Here is a 23406-nt window from a genome sequence, read left to right as displayed (position 1 = left end):
AAAGATTTTTATCAACTTCCGCAGTCTGAAATTGACCAAACATGCAATCAAGATGTGTTGCTTATCACTGGTGACTGGAATGCAAAAGTTGGAAACGAAGAATCACTGGTAGTTGGAAAATTTGGCCTTGGTGACAGAAATAATGCTGGAGATTACATGATAGAATTTTGCAAGACCAACAACTTATTCATTGCAAATACCTTTTTCAACAGCACAAATGGCAGCTATACATGTTGTTCTGGTTACCTAGTGCCACTCTGACAGGAATATACAACAAATGGTATGGCTTAAACAAACAGGAGTTTGTTCTTACAATTTGGAAACTTTAAGTCCAAGTTCAAAGTGCCAAGCTCTAGGGGCTGGGTGAAAGCCCCTCAGCCTTGGGCTTCAGCTCTCCCTCCAGCTCCTGGCCCATGGAAGCTAGAGACTCTTCTGTAGCTGGCTGCTGAGGCTGCCAAGCCCAAGGTTGACAAGTAAAAAGGCACAGTCCTGATGTTACCAAACCACATGACAGGTCATTAATTCAGGTCCATTATAAGTCCCAAAGTTGGCAGAGCATGGCAGGCTGCTGAACAACGACACAGCTACATGCAGGGTCCAAGTGTGCCATAAGCTGGAGACCATTCCCCAAGGCTTTTGATTATATTTAGGAAGCAGACCACGTTCCTTAAGGCAGCTACTCAGCTGCTCACAGTAGATTCCACAGTGGAGTTGATTGTCAGTCTCATCATGGGGAATACTGCATCGAACTGCCCAGCTACTCAACCAGGCCCAGCCAAGTTGACACACAAACTGAACTACCACACACGTGGACTTCACCAGATGGAGTACACAGGAATCAGATTGACTATCTGTGGCAAGAGGCAATGGAAAAGCTCAATATCTTCCACCAAAACCAGGCCAGGAGCTGATTGTGGAACAGACCATCAATTGCTCATATGCAAGTTCAATTTGAAGTTGAAGACAATTAAAACAAGTCTATGAGAGCCAAAATATGACCTTGAATATATCCCTCCTGAATTTAGAGACCATCTAAAGAATCGATTTGATGCATTGAACACCAGTGACCGAAAACCAGAAGAATTGTGGGATGACATCAAGAGCATCATCCATGAAGAAAGCAAGAGGTCATAAAAAATAGGAGAAAGAAAGAAAAGACCGAAATGGATGTCAGAAGAGAGTCTGAAACTTGCCCTTGAGCAAAGAGTAGCTAAAGCAAATGGAAGAAATGACAGGATAAAAGAGCCGAACAGAAGATTTCAAAGAGCAGCTCGAGCAGACAAAGCCAATTACTATAGTGAAATGTGCAAAGACCTGGAGTTAGAAAAACAAAAGGGAAGAACGCACTCAGCATTCCTCAAGCTGAAAGAAGTGAGGAAAAAATTTAAGCCTCGAGTTGCAATATTGAAAGATTCTATGGGCAAAATATTGAATGATGCAGGAAGCATCAAAAGAAGATGGAAGGAATATGCAGAGTCACTGTACCAAAAAGAACTGGTAGATCTTCATCCATTTCAGGAAGTGGCATATGTTCAAGAACCAATGGTATTGAAGGAAGCAGTCGAAGCTGCAGTAAAAGAATTGGCGAACAGCACTACTTCAGGAATTGACTGAATACCCATTGAGATGTTTCAACAAACAGATGCTGGAGGCACTCACTCAGTTATGCTAAGAGATTTGGAAGAGAGCTACCTGGCAAACTGACTGGAAGAGATCCATATTTGTACCCATTCCAAAGAAAGGTGATCCCACAGGATGTGGAAATTATCAAACAATATCATTAATATCACGTGCAAGTAAAATCTTACTGAAGATAATTCAAAAACGGTTGCAGCAGTATATTGACAGACAACTTCCAGAAATGTAAGCTGGATTCAGAAGAGGACGTGGAATGAGGAATATCATTGCTGATGTCAGATGAATCTTGGCTCAAAGCAAAAAATACCAGAAAGATGTTTACTTGTGTTTTATTGACTATGCAAAAACATTTGATTGTGTGGATCATAACAAATTGTGGATAACATTGAGAGGAATTGGAATCCTAGAACACTAAACTTACTCATGAGGAATCCACATAGACCAGGAGGCTGTCGTTTGAACAGAAAAAGGGAACACTACATGGTTTAAAATCAAGAAGGGAGTGCATCTGGGTTGTATCCTTTCACCATACTTATTCAATATGTATGCTGAGCAAATAATCTGAGAACCTGGACTGTATGAAGAAGAACGTGGCATTAGGATTGGAGGAAGAATCATTAACAACCTGTGATATGCTGACAACACAACTTTGCTTGCTGAAAATGAGGACTTACTGATGAAGATTGAATAATACAGTCTGCAGTATGAATTACATGTCAATATAAAGAAAACAAAAATCCTCACTACTGGTCCTCTAAGCAACATTATGGTAAATGAGAAAAGATTGAAATTGTTGAAGACTTCACATTACTTGGTTCTATAATCGATGTCAATGGAAGCAGCAGTCAGGACATCAGTTGATGTTTAGCTCTGGGCAAAATGGCTGCAAAGGACCTCTTTGAAGTGCTGAAGAGCAAAGATGTCTCCTTGAGGAATAAGGTGTGTCTGACACCAGGCATGGTATTTTCAGTCACCTCATATGCATGTGAGAGCTGGACAGTGAATAAGGAAGACTGCAGAAGAGTTGATGCTTTTGAGCTGTGGTGTTGGTGAAGAGTGCTGAAAGTGCCATGGACTGCTAAAAGAACTAACAGGTCTGTCCTGGAGGAAGTGCAGACAGAATGCTCCTTGGAGGCGAGAATGGCCAGACTTTGTCTCACATACTTTGGTCATGTTCTCAGAAGGGATCATTCCCTGGAGAAGGATGTCATGCTTGCTAAGGTGAAGGGTCGACAAAAGAGGGGAAGGCCCTCAACGAGATGGATTGACACGGTTGCAGCGGCAATGGGCTCAAATATAGCAGGAATCATGAAGCTAGCTCAGGACCGGGCGGTGTTTCGTTCTGCTGTGCATAGGGTCCCTGAGTTGGAGATGACGGCAGCTAACAACAACAACAACATTTGTCATGTCATCAAGAAGGACCAGTCCCTGGAGGAGGATATCGTACTTGTTAAAGTAGAGGACCAGCAAAAAAGAGGAAGACCCTCCATGGGATGGGTTCACACAGTGACTGCAAAAATGGGCTCAAGCACAGCAACAATTGTGTGGATGGCTCAGGATTGAGCAATATTTCATTTTCTTGTATATAGGGTCACTATGAGTTGGAACTGAGTTGACGCCACCTCATAACAACAACAACAGTATTATAGTATTTTATGTTTTTGCTCTATATATGTTGTATTTGAAAACATTTGTCCCTCAAATCTTTCCTCTAAAAAGCTAATTTGATTATTAGTCATATCTATTGTGTTCTTGTTTCTAATTTATTTATTAAATTCTGCAGTGCTGTGGTTTTAGTTCTCACTTTGTCCTTAGCAATGTAGTTTCTTTTCATCTCATTCTGTTTTTGAGCTCTTGTTTTAGATTTATATTCTTAAGTGATTCTGTTGTGGGAAGCATTTATTGGGCAGAGTCTGTTTCTGTTTTGGTTATGTTTTCTTCCAGACTGAATTCTGTCTCTTTTTTTTCCTTTCTCTTTGCATGTATTTTAATAAACATAATGATATTTCTTTTTTTTTTTTTAATTGTGATTTGGGTGAAAGTTTACAGTGCAAATTCACTTTCCATACAGCAGTTCACATACACTTTGTCTCATGACATTGACTACAATTTACCACAATGCAACACCTCTCCTCCCACTTTCTCTCCATAGTTACCTCTTCCTTGTGTCCTTCCCTCCATGCACTCCTGCCCTATGAGCTGTCTCCCTGTGCATACACAGCACTTCTATTCTCCCATGACTGATTTCTCCAAAGAGTGTATTTGCCTAGTGTAAATGTTCACCTCCTATGCCTGTCTTTGGTTTGGGTGGAAGCCACAGGAGTGGGTTCAGTTGCAGACCTGAAGGGCAGCTAGGGGCCAGAGTCTCAATGGTTCCATCAGGCTTTATATCAGACCTTCAAAGCTGTTCCTTTCCCCCCCCCCCCAAATAATTTTGAGTTTTGTTCCACATTGTTCTCTACTCTAGTAATGATATTTCTTGATATCTTGTTCATTATTAATATGTACAAGTCTGTTCAGATCTGTTTACTCTGATAATATAAGAGTTAATTCTCTTTAACACCTTTAACACAACTACTAACTACATTAGAGTAACTCCAGTTTAATATTTGAGGGCTCTGTGTTGTGTTCCTCACAACTTCTCTCTAGCCTGAGGCGTGAGAATATTGGAATAATATAGCTCTACTAGGGCTGAGGTCCTTGCTTGGGGATCTGGACTCTTTATCTCTCTTCTCAGATCCTGTTACTGATCTTACATATCAGGGTCTACTTAACAAACTAGGCCTATATCCTAGGTGGGTTTGACTTACACTGTGTGCTCTGTTAAATTGCAATTCCTGGTGTTCCTGTTACTAAGGTTATTTAAAGGCTTTTTCTTTTTTTAATATTATTTTGTTGTGTTTTTGGTGAAAGTTTACACAATCAGGCTCCCATTTGACAATTTCTACACAGATTGTTCAGTGACATTAGTTACATTTTCCACAATGTGTCAAGATTCTCTTTAATTGCATTCTGGTTGTTCTGTTTCCATTGCTGTAGTACTTTTCTTTGCTTTAGAGCGATTGTTAACCTTTTGGTCTCATATAGATGGTTTTTTAGTAGAGCACCATTCTTATGGGTAATACCCTTTTCTGTGTGTGTCAAGTATTTCGCTAAAACGTTGTTCAGTGTTTAAAGAGTATTACAGGGTGATAGTCTCAGGGAGTCTAAAGTGGTTCACTAAATCTGGATTTTCAAAGAATTTGAGTTCTGTAGTTTTCTCCCATTCTATCAGGGTCTGTCTGCTGTGGTTCTGATCAGAACGGCAGTAGTGAGCATCATCTAGTCATTATGGTCTCAGGGTAGATGAGAGTGTGGCGTGTGTAGGCCATTAATCTGTAGGCCAGTTTCTCCTCTGAGACTTTGGTTTCCTTTTTTCTTTTTTGTTCCTAACGAATAGAGACCAATAGTTGTATCTTAGATGGCAGCAAAAGCTTTTAAAACCCCAGACGTTACTCACCTGACTAGGATGCAGAACATGAATTTTGTGATGCCAAATGACTGAGCTGTCCCATAAGAATAAGGTCCTACGTAAGGTTTTTTTCTTTTAATGGTTTTGTTCCTTGATTTTTCTCAGTGCTGCTTCTCATTTCTTCATTCTACCTCTCTCCATATTGTTAGTTATTAGTGAGAATTCTCCTGCAACGTTTCTTCTGAGCTACAGAGACAGGGCTAGTAGACAGTCTCTTGCGAGGATATATGGAACCTTTGTGCAAATTGGAAAATAATGCTGCTCCTTCCCCTGGCAGTGGACAGGGCTGAAAGCTTGGCAAATGGAAACAGGTTGATTTACATCCTAAGTTCATCTCCTCAGCTAGGTACCCTTGAATGGTGTACAACTTACCCAGTCATACTCAAGGCCCTTTTAGGACATAGTCTCATCCCACCAGAATCTTTAGTTTCTTGGTTTTTCTATAATTTTTAAAAGTTTATGACATAATTATATATATTCTTTGGTATTAGGTTGTAAGTATTGAATTTTTGGTTATTTTATATTTTTTCAGTTTGTTTGCTAATTGTGATTCTTACTTTGAGATCTTTATTTGGACATTCTCATATATGTGTTTTCAACTTGAATATTGTGAAACATGTTTTTAAAAACCTTCTTTTTAATTTTTTTTTATTGTGATAGACATATATACAACAAAACATATACTATTTCAATAGTTTTTAGATGTACAATTCACTGACATGAACTACATGCATCATGTTGTACAATCATCACCACTATCCATTTCCAAATTTTTCTGTCACTCTGACAACAGTCTTTGTTAGATTTAAGGAAAGTATATTCTTCTGTAGCAATAAGAAAAATGACATTCAGTAGTATGGGAAATAAACATTGTTTTAGGATGAGTTTTTATTTCTTGATTGTTTGATGTTTCTTACTTTTATGGAAATGTTGTCTTTTCAGTATTATTTTCAAATTTTGTCTTTTAAACATTACTTAGGAGTATCTGATTTTAATCTTCGTGTTGCCTTGCAAACACTTTTGAAAGAGTACTGTGAGGTGTCCAAATCTTCCAAAGAGAACAAGTTTTGTAGTTTTCTGCAGACATCTAAGGTTCGACCTCGGAAGAAAGCAAGAAAGTACCTGTATGCAGTAGGTGAGAACCTTTTTAAAAGTAATAGAAATCATCTTTATATTCAAGATCAAACCTTTTTAATATTTTGTTATTATACATGTTAGAATATGGAGGTGTGCCAAATAGGCATATTTAATTTCACATGCAGACTACAGATTTATAAATTGTTTTTATAAATTATGGTGAACACATGTAAAAATAACTACTTAACTGATATTTATTATTCTATGACCTAAATCTCTGGCTTTTTATTCAGTTATTGTCTAAGAGCTGACTAAAGATACACTGCTTTAAAAGTTAAAAATTTGAATTCTAGTGAAAAATAAATTCAAATTTTATGAACTGTTCACAATGTTATTCATATATATGTGTGTATCAGCTCTAAAGCAAGTATTTTTTAATATGAAGTATTTATCTGTTCAGATGTTACTAGAATTTCCGTGTTTAGCAGTAAGGGATTTGCTTTTTTTCCTTTTAGGTGGATATACTCGATTGCAGGGGGGTCGCTGGAGTGACAGCAGAGCCCTCAGCTGTGTGGAACGTTTTGACACCTTTAGCCAGTACTGGACCACTGTATCTTCACTTCATCAGGCTCGATGTGGGCTGGGCGTAGCAGTCCTGGGAGGGATGGTCTATGCTATTGGAGGTAATAATAAAAATGTCTTATTTCCCTTATTTGTCTCAGGACATGGTTATCTTCTCAGGACTCAATGCACTTGACATTGGAATCATTTAGTATTTCAGTATTTAGCTTTGTAGTATTTGCTGACTGATTCTTGTCTGCCTAGGTGATTGTGCTCCTATAAAAAACCATTTTAAAACTTGTTTTTAATCTGGCATCTGGGGTGTGTGTGTGTGTGTGTGTTGTGTGTGTTGTGTGTGTATTATATATGTGTGCTGTGTTGAGGGTCCCCAAGGATACCCCTAGTTTGGTGATTTTCTAGAAGGACTTACAGGACTTAGCATTTAGTTAGTTGTATTTACAGCTAGGATTTAGTATAATGAAAAGATACAAAACAAAACCAACAAATGGAAAAGGCACATGATGTGAAATTTGGAGGAAACCAATTGAAAGCTTCCAAGAGTCCTTTCCCAGTGAAGGCACACAGGTCAAGCTACATTCCTTCCGCAAAGAGTTGTGACAACATGTGAGACGTGTTGTTTACAAGTAAAGTGACTGACTTGTATCTAAGGTTATTACGTGGAGCTGGTCATGTAGACATCCACTTTCTGGTACTTACCAAAATTCCAGTCTCTCAAAAGGAAAGCAGGTGTTCAGCATAACCACATTGTTTGTACACACAGTTTAGGGACAATGAGCAACTCTTAACCACGTGTGGAAATTTTTGTATCAGTATAGGGGACTGTTCACCAGCCAAGTTCCCAGACTACAGACAGAGGATAGGCAGTTCAGACCTACTCTGTTAATTCTTTTGCATAGTAGGAATTTTGTATACCTTTAGGATTCTAGTTTTTTATAAAGTTATATGAGCAAAATTATGTTAATCTGTTCTTCTGTTTCATCTTTCACTTTCTATTAAACTTTTTATCGTGATTTGAGTGAAAGTTTACAGAGCAAATTGGTTTTCCATTTCACAACTGATACACATTTTGTTTTGTGACATTATTTGCAATCCCCACAGTGTCACAGCACTTTTCCTACTTCCTCTCATGTTTACCATTTCCATTTATCCTTCTTTCCTATTCCTTCCTGCCTTTTGAGCTTTATCTCAGGGCAAAGGCTGCCCTTTGATCTCCTGTAGTTGATTGTTCGAATGACTGAATTCCTCCCTGGTGTTATTGTTCACCTTATAGGCCTGTCTGTTGTTTGGCTCAAAGTTGAGCCACGGGGGTGAGTTCACTTCTAGGCTTCAAGGGTGTCTAAGGATTACAGTCTCAGGGGTTCCACCAGTCTCTATCAGACTAGCAAGCCTAGTCTTTTTTATGATTTTGAGGTTTTTTTCCACATTTTTCTCCCACTCTATCCAGGGCCTCCTATTGTGATCTGTTTTGCTTACCTAGTGCTGCTCTAACAGAAATTTACCACAAATGGAATGGCTTAACAAACAGGAATTTATTCTCTTAAAGTTTTGGAGGTTAGAAGTCCGAGTTCCAGGTGCCGGGCTCTAGGGGCTGAGTGAAAACCCCTCGACCTTGGGCTTCAGCTCTGCCTCTTGTTCTGGCCCACTGAAGCTAGAGGCTTTTCTTCACTCAACTGCTGGCTGCTGAGGTTGACAAGCCCAAGGTCAACAAGTGAAAAGGCACAGCCCCGATATTACCAAACCCACAGCAGGCCATTGCTTCAAGTCCATTAAAAGTCCCAAGAGCGGCAGAGCATGGCAAGCTGCTGAATGAAGACTCAGCTACATGGAGGGGTCAAGTGTGCCAAAAAGCTCAAGACCTTCCTCAAAGCTGCTGCTTATATACTGGAAGCGGACCACATCTGTAAAGCAGCTACTCTACTGCTCCAGTAGATTCCACTGTGGAATTAATTGCCAATCTCACCATGGGGAATAACTATATCCAGCTGCCCAGCCACTCAACCAGGCCCAGCCAAGTTGACAACAACCTTAACTACCACATGATCCCTTTTAGAGCAGTCAGCATCGGTAGTCGGACACCATTTAGTTCTTATTGTCTCAGAGTCATGGAAGCTGGAGTTTGTGTGGTCCATTAGTTCTTTGGACTAATTGTTTCTATGCATCTTTGATTTTCTTCACTCTTCTTTGCTCCAGATGGGGAGAGACCTATAGTTGTACCTTAGATGGCTATCATCCTTCACTCTCTTTATGGTATTTTTTCATAAACGATGTTTTTAATGTAATTAAATCTATTGTTTACTCTTTTTATGGTTAGTATTTCTTTTATCTTAAGACATCCTTCCCTACTCCAAAGTCATTAGGATATATACCTGTATTATTTTATAAAATTTTACAGTTTTGCCATTTACACTTATATGCAATCCACCTGGAATTGAGTTTTTAGGAACAGTATGAAATAGGGATGTGGCACTGGTGGTTCACTAGTGGAATTCTCATCTTCCGTGCAAAAGACCTGGGTTTGATTTCTGGCCAGTGCACCTCATGTGCTGCCACCACTGTCCCTCAGTGGAGGCCTACCTGTGACTATGGTGCTAACAGGTTTCAGTGGAATTTCCAGACTAAGGTGGATTAGGAAGAAAGGACTGATGATCTACTTCCGAAAATCAGCCACTGAAAATCCCTTGGATCACAGTAATTTAGTCTGCAGCCAGTTATGGTGATAACATAGGACCACATAGCACGTTGTGTTGCATGTGGAGTTGCCATGAGTCAGAGCTGACTCAGTGGCAGCTAATTACAATAACAAAATAGAGAACCAGTTTCCTCTTCCCTCTCTTTTTATATAACCAATTAAAAACACTAATAAAAACCCATCAGAAGGAAGATGGGGCAGTCTACTTGAGTAGTTATACTACCTCGGGAACCCAAGGAGGGGTCGCTATGAGTCGGGTGCAACTCGATGACACATAACAACAGCAACAACAATAAAAACCCAAGCTCACTGCCATCAAGTTGATTCTAACCTATACCAACCCCTTCTTGGGTTTCTGAGGTGGTATCTCTATGGAAATAGGTTGCCCAGTCTTCCTTCCAAGGAGTGTCTGGTGGGTTTGAACCACCAGCCTTCTGGTTAGCAATCAGATGCCTTAGGCACTACACCACCAGAGCTCCCTATAACCAATTGTGTTGTTGTTGTTGTTATATGCCGTTGAGTAGGACCTGACTCATAGCAACTCCTCCTTGGGTTTCTGAGGCAATATCACTATGGAAGTAGATTGCCCCATCTTCCTTCCGAGGAGTGGCTGGTGGGTTTGAACCGCCAGCCCTCTGGTTAGCAGTCAAGTGCCTTAGGCACTACGCTACCAGAGCTCCCCTATAACCAATTATCGCAGCATGAAAGACTTTTGTTTCCTTACTGCTCTGTAGTGCCATCTCTGCCATATATCAAGCAATCATATCTGTGGATTTGTTCCTAGAATTTCTTTTCTGTTCCAGTGGTATCTTTATATCTCTATTCTAATTATTATAGCTTTATTACAACTCTTGATGTCTGATAAGACACTTTCTCTCTCTTTATTATTCTTTTCTCAAGGTGTTTGGATATTCTGTCTAGGCCCTTTGCATTTGTATATAAATTTTAGAATCAATTTATCAAATCCATCAAACTGTGAAATTATCACTGAGATTGCAATGAATATTGGGGATAATTATCATCTTTACAATATTGACTCTTCTTATCCATGAACATGATACATGTATTCATTTATTTAGATATTCCTTAATTTAAAAATTGATAAAAAATGTAAACATTTTATCCATAGAGGTCATGTTTTACCCATCGAACAATCTTTGGTTAGATTTACTCCTAGAAATTTCATATTCTGTTTGTTGCTGGATAAGAATTACATTAAACTCAAATACATTAGGGCCAGCTACCCAAACTAATATAAGAAAAAATGTAGAAGTGTTAAAAGGCAAATTGCATCATCAAAAATGGCATGGATTTTTTTGTTGGTTTTATTAGATAATAGGAAAATTGAGCCTTTGCCTTATAAGTGGCCTTTAATAAATGATAGTGCTATGGATTCAAAATAATATTTGCTGCCAAAAGAGGTCTGGTGGTGAAATGGTTAAAACATTTGGCTGCTAACCAAAAAGATGACAGTTTGAACCCCCCCAGCTGCTCCATGGAGAAAGATAAGGTAGTCTGCAGCCATAAAACTTTACAGCCTTGGAAACTACAGGAGGCAGTTCTTCTCTGTTCTAGGTGACTATGAGTTGGAATCAACTCGATATCAGTAGGTTTGGTTTGTTTTTGGGCCAAAGGAATTTTAACGAATAGGGTATGGTTAAATTTCTGACGATAGGGAATGCTACTGAATATTTTATTATGGTTTTAGTCTGTTAGCATTACTAAACTTCACATGTATCTCTTTTAACTCAGGTGAAAAGGATTCAATGATTTTTGACTGCACTGAATGCTATGATCCAGTTACTAAACAGTGGACAACTGTAGCTTCAATGAATCACCCCCGCTGTGGCTTGGGAGTCTGTGTGTGTTATGGGGCTATCTATGCTTTGGGTAATTATGCTGTTCACTTTAAGGATATCTAATAGTAATTAAATTCTGATTACTTTAGAGATATTCCTTCCCTCTCATAAGAAACTTACCTTTTCAGCTCTGTAAATTCTTATTCTCAAAGGTGAATATTTTCAAGAATGGCATTTTTAGAAGATGTGTGATGTTCAGTGAAGAGGAGATGTCAGTGAAGCACTTTACTTGGCCAGTTAAATCTCATGATTTTAATTAAGTATATAATATTTCTACTACTCTGTGTGGTGGCCTAATTTTATCTAATATAATAAAGCATATATCAAAAACTTAGACACCCAAAGGAAATTTCTGTCCAATATTATTGTCATTATTGCAGATTTAGTGAATGATCTTGAGCAAATTATTGATCTTTGATTATTTGTATAACAAATGTTATAGTCAGGGTTTTTCCTAGGGAAACTTGTAAGTTGACTTGGCCCTCAGCCTCTATTTTCCCCTTGTCATTCTTTCTTCAACTCAATATATGGAACCCAGTGTCTTCCCCATATCAAACATATTGTGGAAAAGATACTAATCACCCCAATGTGAATTTAATCCATTGTGTTTTATCACTCTCTAAGTATGCCTCTAATTATAGGAAAGAATGTTTTCTATTTCAGGAATTGGAGCAAGTTAAGGAAATACTATTTTTGAAGATGAAAGCCTTTTTTGTTGTCAGGTGCTGTTGAGTTGGTTCCAGCTCATATTGAGCCTATGTACACAAGGTCTCTGGGTGGTGCAGACATCTGCATTCGGCTAGTAACTCACAGGTTATCTGCTGGAACCCACCTAGCATCATTGTGGAAGATCCAGGCCTGGCAATTGGCTTCCGTAAGATTACAGTCTACTTGGCTCCGGAGCCTATGGAGTCTCTCCAAATGAATACATGAACAAATGCCTCAGCGATCCTGTGTACAACAGAATGAAACATTGTGTGGTCCTGTGCCATCCTTGCAATGGTTATTATGGTTGAGCCCATTGTTGTAGCCACTGTCTGTCCATCTTGTTGAGGGTCTCCCTTTTTTTCACTGACCCTCCACTTTACCAAGCATGATATCCTTCTCCAGGGAATGACTCCTTCTGATAACATGACCAAAGTACAAAAGACAAAGTCTTGCAATCCTCCCTTCTAAAGAGCGTTCCAGCTATACTTCTTCAAAGTCTGACTTGTTTGTTCTTCAGGCAGTCTATGGTATACTCAATAGTCTTCACCAAAACCATAATTCAAATGTATCAGTTTTTCTTTGGTCTTCCTTATTTTTTGTCCAGCTTTCACATGCATATGAGGTAATTGAAAATACCATGGCTTCAGATGTTCCTTAGTCTTCAAAGTGACATCTTTGTTCTTTAACAATTTAAAACATCTTTTGCAGCAGATTTGCAAGTGCAATATGTCTGATTTCTTGATCACTGCTTCCATAGTACTGATTATGGATCCAAGTAAAATGAAATCCTTGACAACTTCAGTCCATTTATTGTAATTTTGCTTATTGGTCCAGTTGTGAGGACTATTTGTTTTTTTTATGTTGAAGCATAGTCCATACTGAAAGTTGTAGTCTTTGATATTCATCAGTTACTGCTTCAAGTTCTCTTCGGTTTCAGCAAGCAAAATTGTGTCATCTACATATCACAGATTATCAGTGAATCTTGCTCCAATCCTAATGTCACATTCTTCTTCATGAAGTCTAGCTTCTCGGATTTTTTGCTTAGCATACAGATTTAGTAAGTATGGTGAAAGGATAGAACGCTGATGCACATCTTTACTGATTTGAAACCATGAAGTATTCTCTTGTTCTGTTTGAATGACTGTGTCCTGGTCTATGTTGTTGTTGTTGTTGTTAAGTGCCGTCGAGTCGTTTCCGACTCATAGCGACCCCATGCACAGCAAAATGAAACACTGCCCGATCCCGCACCAGCCCCACAATCCCTGCTATACTTGAGCCCATCATTGCAGGTCTATGTACAGCTTCCTTATATGCACAATTAAGTGCTCTGGAACTCCCATTCTTCACAATGTTATCCATAATTTGTTGTGATCCATACAGTCTAATGCCTTTGCATAGCCAATAAAACCCAGGTAAACATCTTTCTAGTACTCTCTGCTTTCAGCCAAGATCCCTCTTACAGCAGCAGCGATATCCCTTGTTCCATGTCCTCGTCTAAATTCACCTTGAATTTCTGGCAGCTCCCTGTCTATATACTGCTGCAACCATTTTGTAATTTAACACAATTTTACTTGTGTGTGGTATTAATATCATTATATGTGTTTGTGTGTGTGTGTGTATTCCAAATTTCTTAGCATAGACGAGTGAGCACTTCCAGCATTGTATCCATTTGTTGAAATATCTCCATGGGTATTCCATCAATTCCTGAAGCCTAGTTTTTCACCAGTTTTTTCATGCAGGTTAGACTTCTTCCTTCAATACTAAAGGCTCTTGATTCATATGCTACCTCCTGAAATGGTTGAATGTCAACCAATTCTTTTTGGTACAGTGACTGTGTATTCCTTCCATCTTCTTTTGATGGTCCCTTTTGATGGTTCAGTATTTTGCCCATATTGTAACTTGAGGCTTGAATTTTTTTTCTTCAGTTCTTTCAGCTTGAGAAATGTGGAGCATGTTCCTCCCTTTTGACTTTCTAACTCCAGGTCTTTTCATATTTCATTATACTACTTTGTCTTCTAAGGACCTCTGGTAGCATAGTGCCTAAGGCAATTGACTGCTAACCAGTAGGCTGGCGGTTCAAACCCACCAGCCACTCTTTGGAAGGAAGGTTGGGCAATCTACTTCCATAGTGATACTGCCTCGGAAACCCAAGGAGGGGTCGCTATGAGTTGGGTCCGACTCCACAGCACATAACAACAACAACTTTGTCTTCTTAAGCCTCCCTTTGAAATCTTTTCAGCTCTTTTTTTTTTAATATATATAGTAACTAATAGCTGCTATTATTGTATTGTTCCTGTAAACATCATCATCATCATCATCATTTTATTTATTTAAATTTTTGTTGTGATTTAGGTGAAAATTTACAGAGCAAATTCATTTTTTGTACAGTAGTTCTTACATGAAATCTTCTTTTCAGCTCTTTTATGTCATCATTTCTTCCATTTGCTTTAGTTACTTCCTGTTGAAGTTTCAGCGTCTCTTCTGACATCTGTTTTGGTCTTTTCTTTCTTTCTTGTCTTTTTAATGACTGTTCTGGTTACCTAGTGTTGCTCTGACAGGAATATACCACTACTGGAGTGGCCTTATCAAACAGGAGTTTATTCTCTTACAGTTTGGAAGGCTAGAAGTCCAAGTTCAAAGTGCCAGGCTCTAGGGGCTGGGTGAAAGCCCCTCGACCTTGGGCTTCAGCTCTGCCTCTTGTTCCTGACCCACTGAAGCTAGAAGCATCTCTTCACTCAGACAGCTACTGGCTGGTAAGGTTAACAAGTCCACGGTCTACAAATAAAATGGCACAGTCCCAGTGTTACCAAACCACATGGCAGGCCATTAATTTAAGTCCATTTTAAGTCCCAACATCGGCAGAACATGGCAGGCTGCTGAACAACGCAATGGCTACATGCAGGGTTCAAGCGTGCCATAAGCTGGAGACCATCCCAAAGCTGTTTCTTATATACGAGAAGCTGACCACATACCCAAAGCAGCTACTCAGCTGCTCCAGTAGATTCCACCATGGAGTTTATTACCAGTCTCACTATGCGGAATAACTACATTCAGCTGCCCAGCCACTCAACCAGGCCCAGCCAAGTTGACACACAAACTTAACTACCACAATGACTTTTTTCTTTCTTCATGTATGATGTACATGATGTCTTCCCACACCTCGTCTGGTCTTTGGACAGTGCATCAAATCTTTTCTTCAGATGGTCTCTAAACAAATGTGATATAATCAGAGTTGTATTTTGGTTCTTGTTGACTCATTTTTATTTTCTTCATCTTCAACTTAAACTTGCATATGAGCAATTGATGGTCTATTCCACACTCGGATCCTGGCCTTGTTCTGACTAATGATACTGAACTTCTCTATCGTCCCTTCCCACAGATACAGTCAATTTGATTCCTGTGTATTCCATCTAGTGAGAGGTGCACATGTGTCATTGCTGTTTATGTTGTTGAAAAAAAGTATTTGCAATGAATAAGTTGTTTGTCTTGCAAAATTCTGTCATGTGATCTCCAGCATCATTTCTGTCACCAAGGCCATATTTTCAAACTACCAATGCTTCTTTGTTTCCAGCTCGCACATTCCATTTACCAGTAATTGTCAATGCATCGCGATTACATGTTTGATCAATTTCAAACTGCAGAAGTTGGTAAATTCTTCAATTTCTTCATCTTTGGCTTCAGTGGTCAGTGCATAAATTTGAAGAATAGTTGTATTTGAGTAATAGTTGTACTAACTGGTCATCCTTCTTTGTGTATGGATATTATCCTATTACTGACAGCATTGTACTTCAGGCTAGATTTTGAAATGTTGCTTTTGACAATAAATGTGATGCCATTCCCCTTCCATTTGTCATTCGTGGCATAGCGGACCATATGATTATCTGATTCGGAATGGCCAATACTAGTCCATTTCAGCTCAGTAATGCCTAGGATATTGATTTTGTGTGTTCCATTTCATTTTTGACAACTAATATTCCTAGATTCATACTTTGTACATTCCATGTTCTGGTTTTTAATGGATGCTTTCAACTGTTTCTTCTTATTTTCAGTCATGCCATATCAGGAAATGATGATCCTGGAAGCTTTACTCCATCTGTGTCATTAAGATCTATCCAATTTTGAGAAGGCAGCTCTTCCCCATTAGTGTTTTGAGTGTTTTCCAACCTGAGGGGCTCATCTGGCATTGTATCAGACAAGGTTTCACTGCTATTCTTCAGGTTTTCAGTGGCCAGTTTTTACAGAAGTGAATCTGGCCACATTCTTCTTCCTAGTCTGTCTTAGTCTGGAAACTCCACTGAAATAGTCTGGAAGCTTCCAGCATCACTGCAACATGCAAGCCACCACAGTATAACAAACTTACAGATGATTGGTGGAGGCCTTTTTGGAGTCTATGAAATCACATTAAATTGGTAATATACTTTGACTAAGCTTAGAGTTGGTCTTGGTTAAGATAACCATTCTGAATATGCAGAAGTTGTTTCAAAAGGTAGTTTTGCAAAATAGTGTATTCCCTATGCTTTTTCCCCCCCTCTTTATCTCTAGTGAATACCAGATAGGGAGTTTAAAAGACCAAAATTCTACATATGGTTAAACTAGCTTTTCATGTGATCTTGGACAAATAACTTCTCTGGATGATGTGATATCTGTAATATGAGGTAGTTGGATTAGATGTTTTATAAGTTCTTTTTCAGAAATAAGGTTCTTTCATTCCAGAAATATACATTTTTCTGTTCTGTTTCAGGTGGATGGGTTGGAGCTGAGATAGGGAACACCATTGAACGATTTGATCCTGATGAAAATAAATGGGAAGTAGTGGGCAACATGGCTGTGTCACGCTATTACTTTGGGTGCTGCGAAATGCAAGGTAATTACTTATAAAATATTTTTATTCAAAATACATTTTTTAAAAACTATTTAAGCTTAAGACTTTCACAAAGTATAATTTAGGTTGCTACTGAATGATTGACACTAGCAGTGTAGAAGTTCTGCTTTTTAGCTCCTCTCATTGACCTTTATTCCTGTATTGCCAAAATAATCTATTTTTTCCAAAATAAACAAAACTAGAATTCACAAGTACCAACAGACAAAAATACCTAGCTAGCAAAGTAAGATAAGGAGCCCCGATGATGCAGTGGTTAAATGCTCAGCTGCTAACTGAATGTCAGCGGTTAAACCCACTAGCCACTCTGAAGGAGAAAGATGTGGCAATCTCCTTTCCTAAATATTTATGGCCTTGGAAATCCTATGGGGCAGTTCTCCTCTGTCTTACAGACTCACTATGAGTTAGAATTGACTCAACAGCAGTGAGTTTTGGTTTTAGGAAAGTAAGCATTTGAACTGGCATTCATTATCATTTTCTCTCCCATTCAGGCCTTAGTATTTCTAAGTAGGGAGAGAATATAAGAAACAATCTTCACAGACTGTTTCTTACAGGTTTCTTCAGTGTTTTTACAGTACACTGTGATTCTGTCCACATAGAATATAATCCTATAAGATTTTAAAAATTCTGTATATTACATTGGTATACAGACATTATTTTATCTACTACACCCTGAGAGTCTGTAGCATAAAAACCAAAAACCAAACTCACTGCTGTGGAGTCGAATCCGACTCATAACAACCCCTTCTTGGGTTTCTGAGGCAGTATCACTACGGAAGTAGATCGCCCAGTCTTCCTTAGGAGGAGTGGCTGGTGGGTTTGAGTCGCCAGTCTTCTGGTTAGCAGTCAGATGCCTTAGGCACTAACGCCACCAGAGCTCCCAGTCTGTAGTGTAGTACTGTCAAACAGAACCTAATTCTCTGCCCAGGGTTAGAGAACAGGTTTATGTGCACCTATGGAACAGGAAGCTGTCTGCCCATAGCTGTGGAATAGCTCAGCCTGCTCAGTAGCCAGCTCAGGTTCCTTTTATTTTGTGGGTGCCTTCTCTGATTTCCACTAGTATTTAAATGTTCAAATTACAGTATAGAACTTTATTATTTAATATTAAACTGTTCTCTAGTTGTTTTATATATATTATTTTGATCTTCCAATCTAAAAATCATAGAGAGGGATCTTGGAGATTATCTCTTTCAATTACTTCACTTATAGACTGGAAGCTGAAGATCAGGGAATTTTTGAGTTATCTTTACTCATAGCTGGTTACTGGAAAAGCTGGAACTATAACTCAGGTTTACTAACATTTAACCCAAGTTTTTTTTGTTTGTTTGTTTGTTTTACCTTATAACTTTGTAACTTCTTACTTTAGAGCATTGGAAGCAACACTAGACACTGGAAGATTATAGACTTTTAGAACAATTGTAGGAACTAATTGTAGATTAGTTTCAAATAACAAAAATAAGGAATTCCATGAATTATAATCTAGTAATTGATCTAGTACATTCTAGTAATTGATCCTTGTTGATATTGTTGTTAGGTGTTGTTGAGTCAGTTCTGACTTACAGCGACCAGGTAACCATTCTAACTAAATTAATAGCTACATTATTTTATGCCCATCTGATCAACAGGTAGACTGTCACCAAAAGTCCATGTGATTCCCACCAAATACATAAATTTTTTATGAGGGGAATCCCATTGCCTTCCCCTTTTTTAGCTGTGGGTAGAAGCAGTAGATTTGGAACCTAAATCACCAAGCAGAAAATGATGGGAAATTCTTGTCTGGATAAATTGTTTTGTCATAGCATCTGTAAGTTCTTTGAAAATTCAGTGCCATGTTAAATTCATACCCCTAATTCTTTGCAACATGTAAGATGTGATAAGCTAGACAGAAATTGATAAGCTAGACAGAAGTCTTAAATATTACATATGAGTGAAGTCTATACAACTTGATCAAAGTAAATGCAGACACTAAGAAGCACGTAAGAAAAAGGGACTTCAGTAAATGCTATAATACATATAATTTTGCAACTAAATAGTTGTAAATAGTTACAACTAAAAAATAGTTGTAATAGTTACAGCTAAACTATTTAGTTGTAAATAGTTATAATTAAAAAATATGTGTTTGGTTATATAAGTAGATATGTACACATATATAAGAAGGCATATTGAGTACATGAGCATGCATGTACAGATGTATTTGTAGGTATATGTATATATGTTTTTGTGTGTATTGCATATATATCCATATATATAATAAAGTACCTAAGGGGCACAGTGACGGGGACTTCCTAGACATACCAAAACAACCCATGGGATTGGTTTACTGGGTTAAAAGGTTTAGGACTATAGTGTCGTCGGACATCTTAGTCAATTGGCATAATGTATTTCATAAAGATAATGTCCTACACCTTTTTTTTTTTAATCTGGGTGAAAGTTTACAGAACTAATTCATTTTCTGTAAAGTACTTCATACACATTTTGTTTCATGACATTGTCTGCAATCCCCCGAATATAACAGCTCTCTACCCATTTCCTCCCTATGGTTACCTTTTCCCTGTGTCCTTCTTTCGTGTGCATTCCTGCCCTCAGAGCTATCTCCTTGTGCAAATGCTGCTCTTCTTTTCTCCCATGATTGATTGTTCCGAGGGGTGTATCTACCTGGTGTAAATATTTACTCTATATGCTTGTCTGTTGTGTGGCTGGAAGCCATGGGAGTGAGTTCGATTCCAAACCTGAAGAGTAACCAGGGACCATAGTCTTGGGGGTCTCACCAGACTTTATCAGATCAGAAAACCTAGTATTTTTTATGATTTTGAGTTTTGTTCCACATTGTTCTCCCACTTTATCTAGGATCCTCCTGTACTGATCCCTTTCTGAGTGGCTGACAGTGGTAGCTGGGCACCATCTAGTTCTTCTGGTCTCATAGTCATATATGCTGAGGTTCACATGGTCTACTAGTTACATCTCATTTTGGTGAGTAACATCTAGGGTCTTAAAAGCTTGTAAGTGGCCATCTAAGATACAACTATTGGTTTTTATTTGTCTGGAGCAAAACAATGAAGGAAACTAAAGACTCAAAAGAAGAAATTAGTGCATAGGATTAATAACCCACATGAACTACAACCTCTTCTAACCTGTGACCAGAAGAACTAGATGGTGCCTGTTAACCACTACCGATTGTTCTGACTAGGCACAGAATAGAAGGTCCCAGACAGAATGGGAGAAAAAAGTAGAGCAAAATTCAAATTTCTAAAAATGGCCAGACCTACTGGACCAATAGAGACTAGAGGAACCCTTGAGACTACTGCCCTAAGCTACTCTTTTAGCTTGTCACTGACGCTGTTCCTGGAGGACATCTTTAAGCCAAATAATAGATTGGCTTATAAAATAAACAGTATCACCCATGAGAATGTGCTGCCTTAAACAATTAACTATATGAGATGAAATGGTCAATATTTACCCAAAAGCAAAGATGAGAAGTCATGGTAGAGAAGGGAAGCTAGATCAAGGGAAACAGAATGGAAATAATGACAATGCTGGTACATTGTAAAAATTGTAACTAGTGGCATGGAACAATTTTTATAACTTTGTTAAATGGGACACACAGAAAAAGTAGTTTTTGATAGTGCCTTACTGTTCATATGAGCTCATTCTAGTTACATGCATTCTTAAGTTTTCAATGTATTATTATTTATTCTAACGTATACAATTTGAAAAACTCATTTTCACCTAAAGAATTAGTTCACAATTTGCTTTTGAGCTAATTGAACAAAACTTTGGTGAGTGGTTACTCTATCTAGTAATGTAAATAATATGAAAAGTAAGTAAGGTAAGGCTCTGGCCTGAGTAAGTTTGTCTCTCAAATAAACCTAATTTAAGATAAGTAGATATATAGCCATGTATAAAACAAATCACAAATGGGGGCACAGTTATGGAGGCTTCCTAGACACATCCAGACAACTTGTAGGATTGGTTTATTGGCTCAAGAACTTTGGGACCACAGTCTTGTGTTGGGAGGGGACAACTTAGTCAGTTGGCATAATGTAGTTCACAAAAATAACATTCTACATCCGAGTTTGGTGAACAGCATCTGAGGTCTTAAATGTTTGCGAGCAGCCATCTAAGATAGAACTATCAGTCTCTACTCATATGAAGCAAAAGCATATGAAGGAAATCAAAGTATCAAAGAAGAAATCAATCTGTAGTACTAAGAGCACACATGATACAAACTCTTCAATCCTGTAACCAGAAGAACTACCAATACCAACTCTTCTGACCAGGGACACTATAGATATCTGTGATGGTTATGTTTGTATGTCAACTTGGCTAGGCCTGGTTGAGTGGCTGGGCAGCTGGATGTAGACCCATGATGAGACTGGTAATCAACTCTATGGTGGAATCTACTGGAAGCAGCTGAGTAGCTGCCTTTGGGTATGTGGTCTGATTCCTGTATATAAGGAGAATCTTTGAGAATGATCTCTAGCCTTTGGCACGCTTGGACCCTGCATGTAGCCATGTCGTTGCTCAGCAGCCTGCTATGCTCTGCCAACCTTGGGACTTACAGTGGATTTAAGTTAATGGCCTGCCATGTAGATTGGTAACATCGGGACTGTACCTTTTTACTTGTCAACCTTGGGGCTTCTCAGCCTCAGCAGCTAGCAGCTGTCTGAGTGAAAAAATTCCTCTAGCTCCAGTGGGCTGGGAGCTGCAGGCAGAGCTGGACCCCAAGGTTGAGGGGCTTTCACCTAGCCCCCAGAGCCTGGCACTTTGAACTTGGACTTAAAGCCTCCAAATTGTAAGAATAAACTCCTGTTTGTTGAAGACATCCCATTTGTGGTATATTCTTGTCAGAGTGGCACTAGGTAACTAGAACAATATCTCAGATGGAATGGAAGAAAAATGGAGAACAAAACTCAAATTCCTTAAAGAAACTAGAGGAACTCTTGGGACTATCTCCCTAAGATAATTTTTTTTTTTTTTAATTGTGATTTGGGTGAAAGTTTACAGAGCAAATTCACTTTCTATACAGCAGCTCATATACACTTTGTCTCATGACATTGACCACAATTCATCACCATGCAACAGCTCTCCTCCCACTTCCTCCCCATAGATACCTCTTCCCTGTGTCCTTCCCTCCCTTGCACTCTTGCCCCCCAAGCTATCTCCCATGATGGATCTCTCCAAAGAGTGTATCCACCTAATGTAAATGTTTAGCTTATATACCTCTTTTGTTTGGCTGGAAGCCACAGGAGTGGGTTCAATTCCAGACCTGAAGGGCAGCTAGGGGCTATAGCTTCAGTGGTTCCATCAGGCTCTATCAGACCAGCAAAACTGGTCCTTTTTTTCTTCTTTGTAATAATTTTGAGTTTTGTTCTACATTGTTCTCCTACTCTATCCAAGATCTCCTACGTAGATCTCCCTCCAAGTGGTTGACAGTGTTAGCCAGGTACCATCTAGTTCTTCTGGTCTCACAGTCATATAAGGTGAGGATCTCATGGTGTACTAGATGCTTGGACTAATTGTTTCTATGTGTCTTTGGTATTCACCCTAAGATAACCTTTGAACACAGAATTAAAGCTATTTCTCTTGGTAACCCTTCAGCCAAATAATAGATTGGTGCTAAAAGGGCAAGGAGGCCACATGTTCTGACCTCCTCTAACCCCACAAGAGGAAGACAGAATCACTATTAGTAGCCCAAGGCCCATTACTGTGAGGCCAGACATGCAGCCTCCCTCCAGCTCTTTCACCAACCCTGACACCAACCGTTCCTACCACAACACTTACCACCTTTCTGCTGGGTTTGATAACTCACTGCAGTGGCCACACAGAACTCACAGATTATGGGGTTTATTAGGGAAGCACCAAGCTACAATTCAAGTTGAGGGAAAATGCTCAGTCTCTCTCCCAGCCGCCATCTTTTACCCAAGTCTCTCTCAGTCTCCCCCAGCAATGCGTGTCTCTTGGTATCTCTTTCTCAGCAGCACATTTTCCTCAGCCAGAGGTCAGAGAGAGTTTTGCCTCTAGGAGGCCTCCTTTTGAGCCCAGCAGAGTGGCCAAACTAACCAATCATAACATCAGAATTCTAAGCACCTGAAAGAGAGCAGGAATCTCCCAGAATATTGCTTTGTGTTGCGCCCAACAGAAATACCCCAGGTGGATAACTTTTACAATCAGGAGCTCCTCAGATGCTCACAGAAAATTCCACCAGAGTTTACAAAGACTTACGGCTAGAAAAGCCATACCAGGTAATTTACTGCACCGCAATTGGCTAACAAAATAAACAGTATCAACGCTAAAGAAGAATGTAGAATCTGCAAAACACCGCATAACGTGGATGAACTTGGAGGACATTATGCTGAGTGAAATAAGTCAGTCGCAAAAGGAAAAATATTGTATTAGTCTGTTATTGTAAAAGTTAAGGAAAGGTTTATATATTGGAGGACATTTTCTTTGTTGGTTACCAGGG

General features: G+C 39.0%; 1 protein-coding gene across 1 annotated transcript in view; it reads left to right on the top strand.

The window, feature by feature from the left end:
- LOC103201914 (intracisternal A particle-promoted polypeptide) overlaps window positions 1-23406 on the top strand; it is a 66924-nt gene that overhangs the window by 36746 nt on the left and 6772 nt on the right. The window contains exons 3-6 of the mRNA XM_007946676.2: window positions 6129-6284; window positions 6742-6909; window positions 11250-11387; window positions 16806-16928. Coding sequence (XP_007944867.1) covers window positions 6129-6284; window positions 6742-6909; window positions 11250-11387; window positions 16806-16928 — 585 coding nt within the window. The remainder of the gene's footprint in view (window positions 1-6128; window positions 6285-6741; window positions 6910-11249; window positions 11388-16805; window positions 16929-23406) is intronic.

This window comes from Orycteropus afer, unplaced genomic scaffold (assembly GCF_000298275.1).
Source record: "Orycteropus afer afer isolate SDZICR_OR568_19922 unplaced genomic scaffold, OryAfe1.0 scaffold00169, whole genome shotgun sequence".
Taxonomy (NCBI): domain Eukaryota; kingdom Metazoa; phylum Chordata; class Mammalia; order Tubulidentata; family Orycteropodidae; genus Orycteropus; species Orycteropus afer.
Note: the sequence above shows the minus strand (reverse complement) of the source record. Positions and strands in the feature narration are given on the sequence as shown.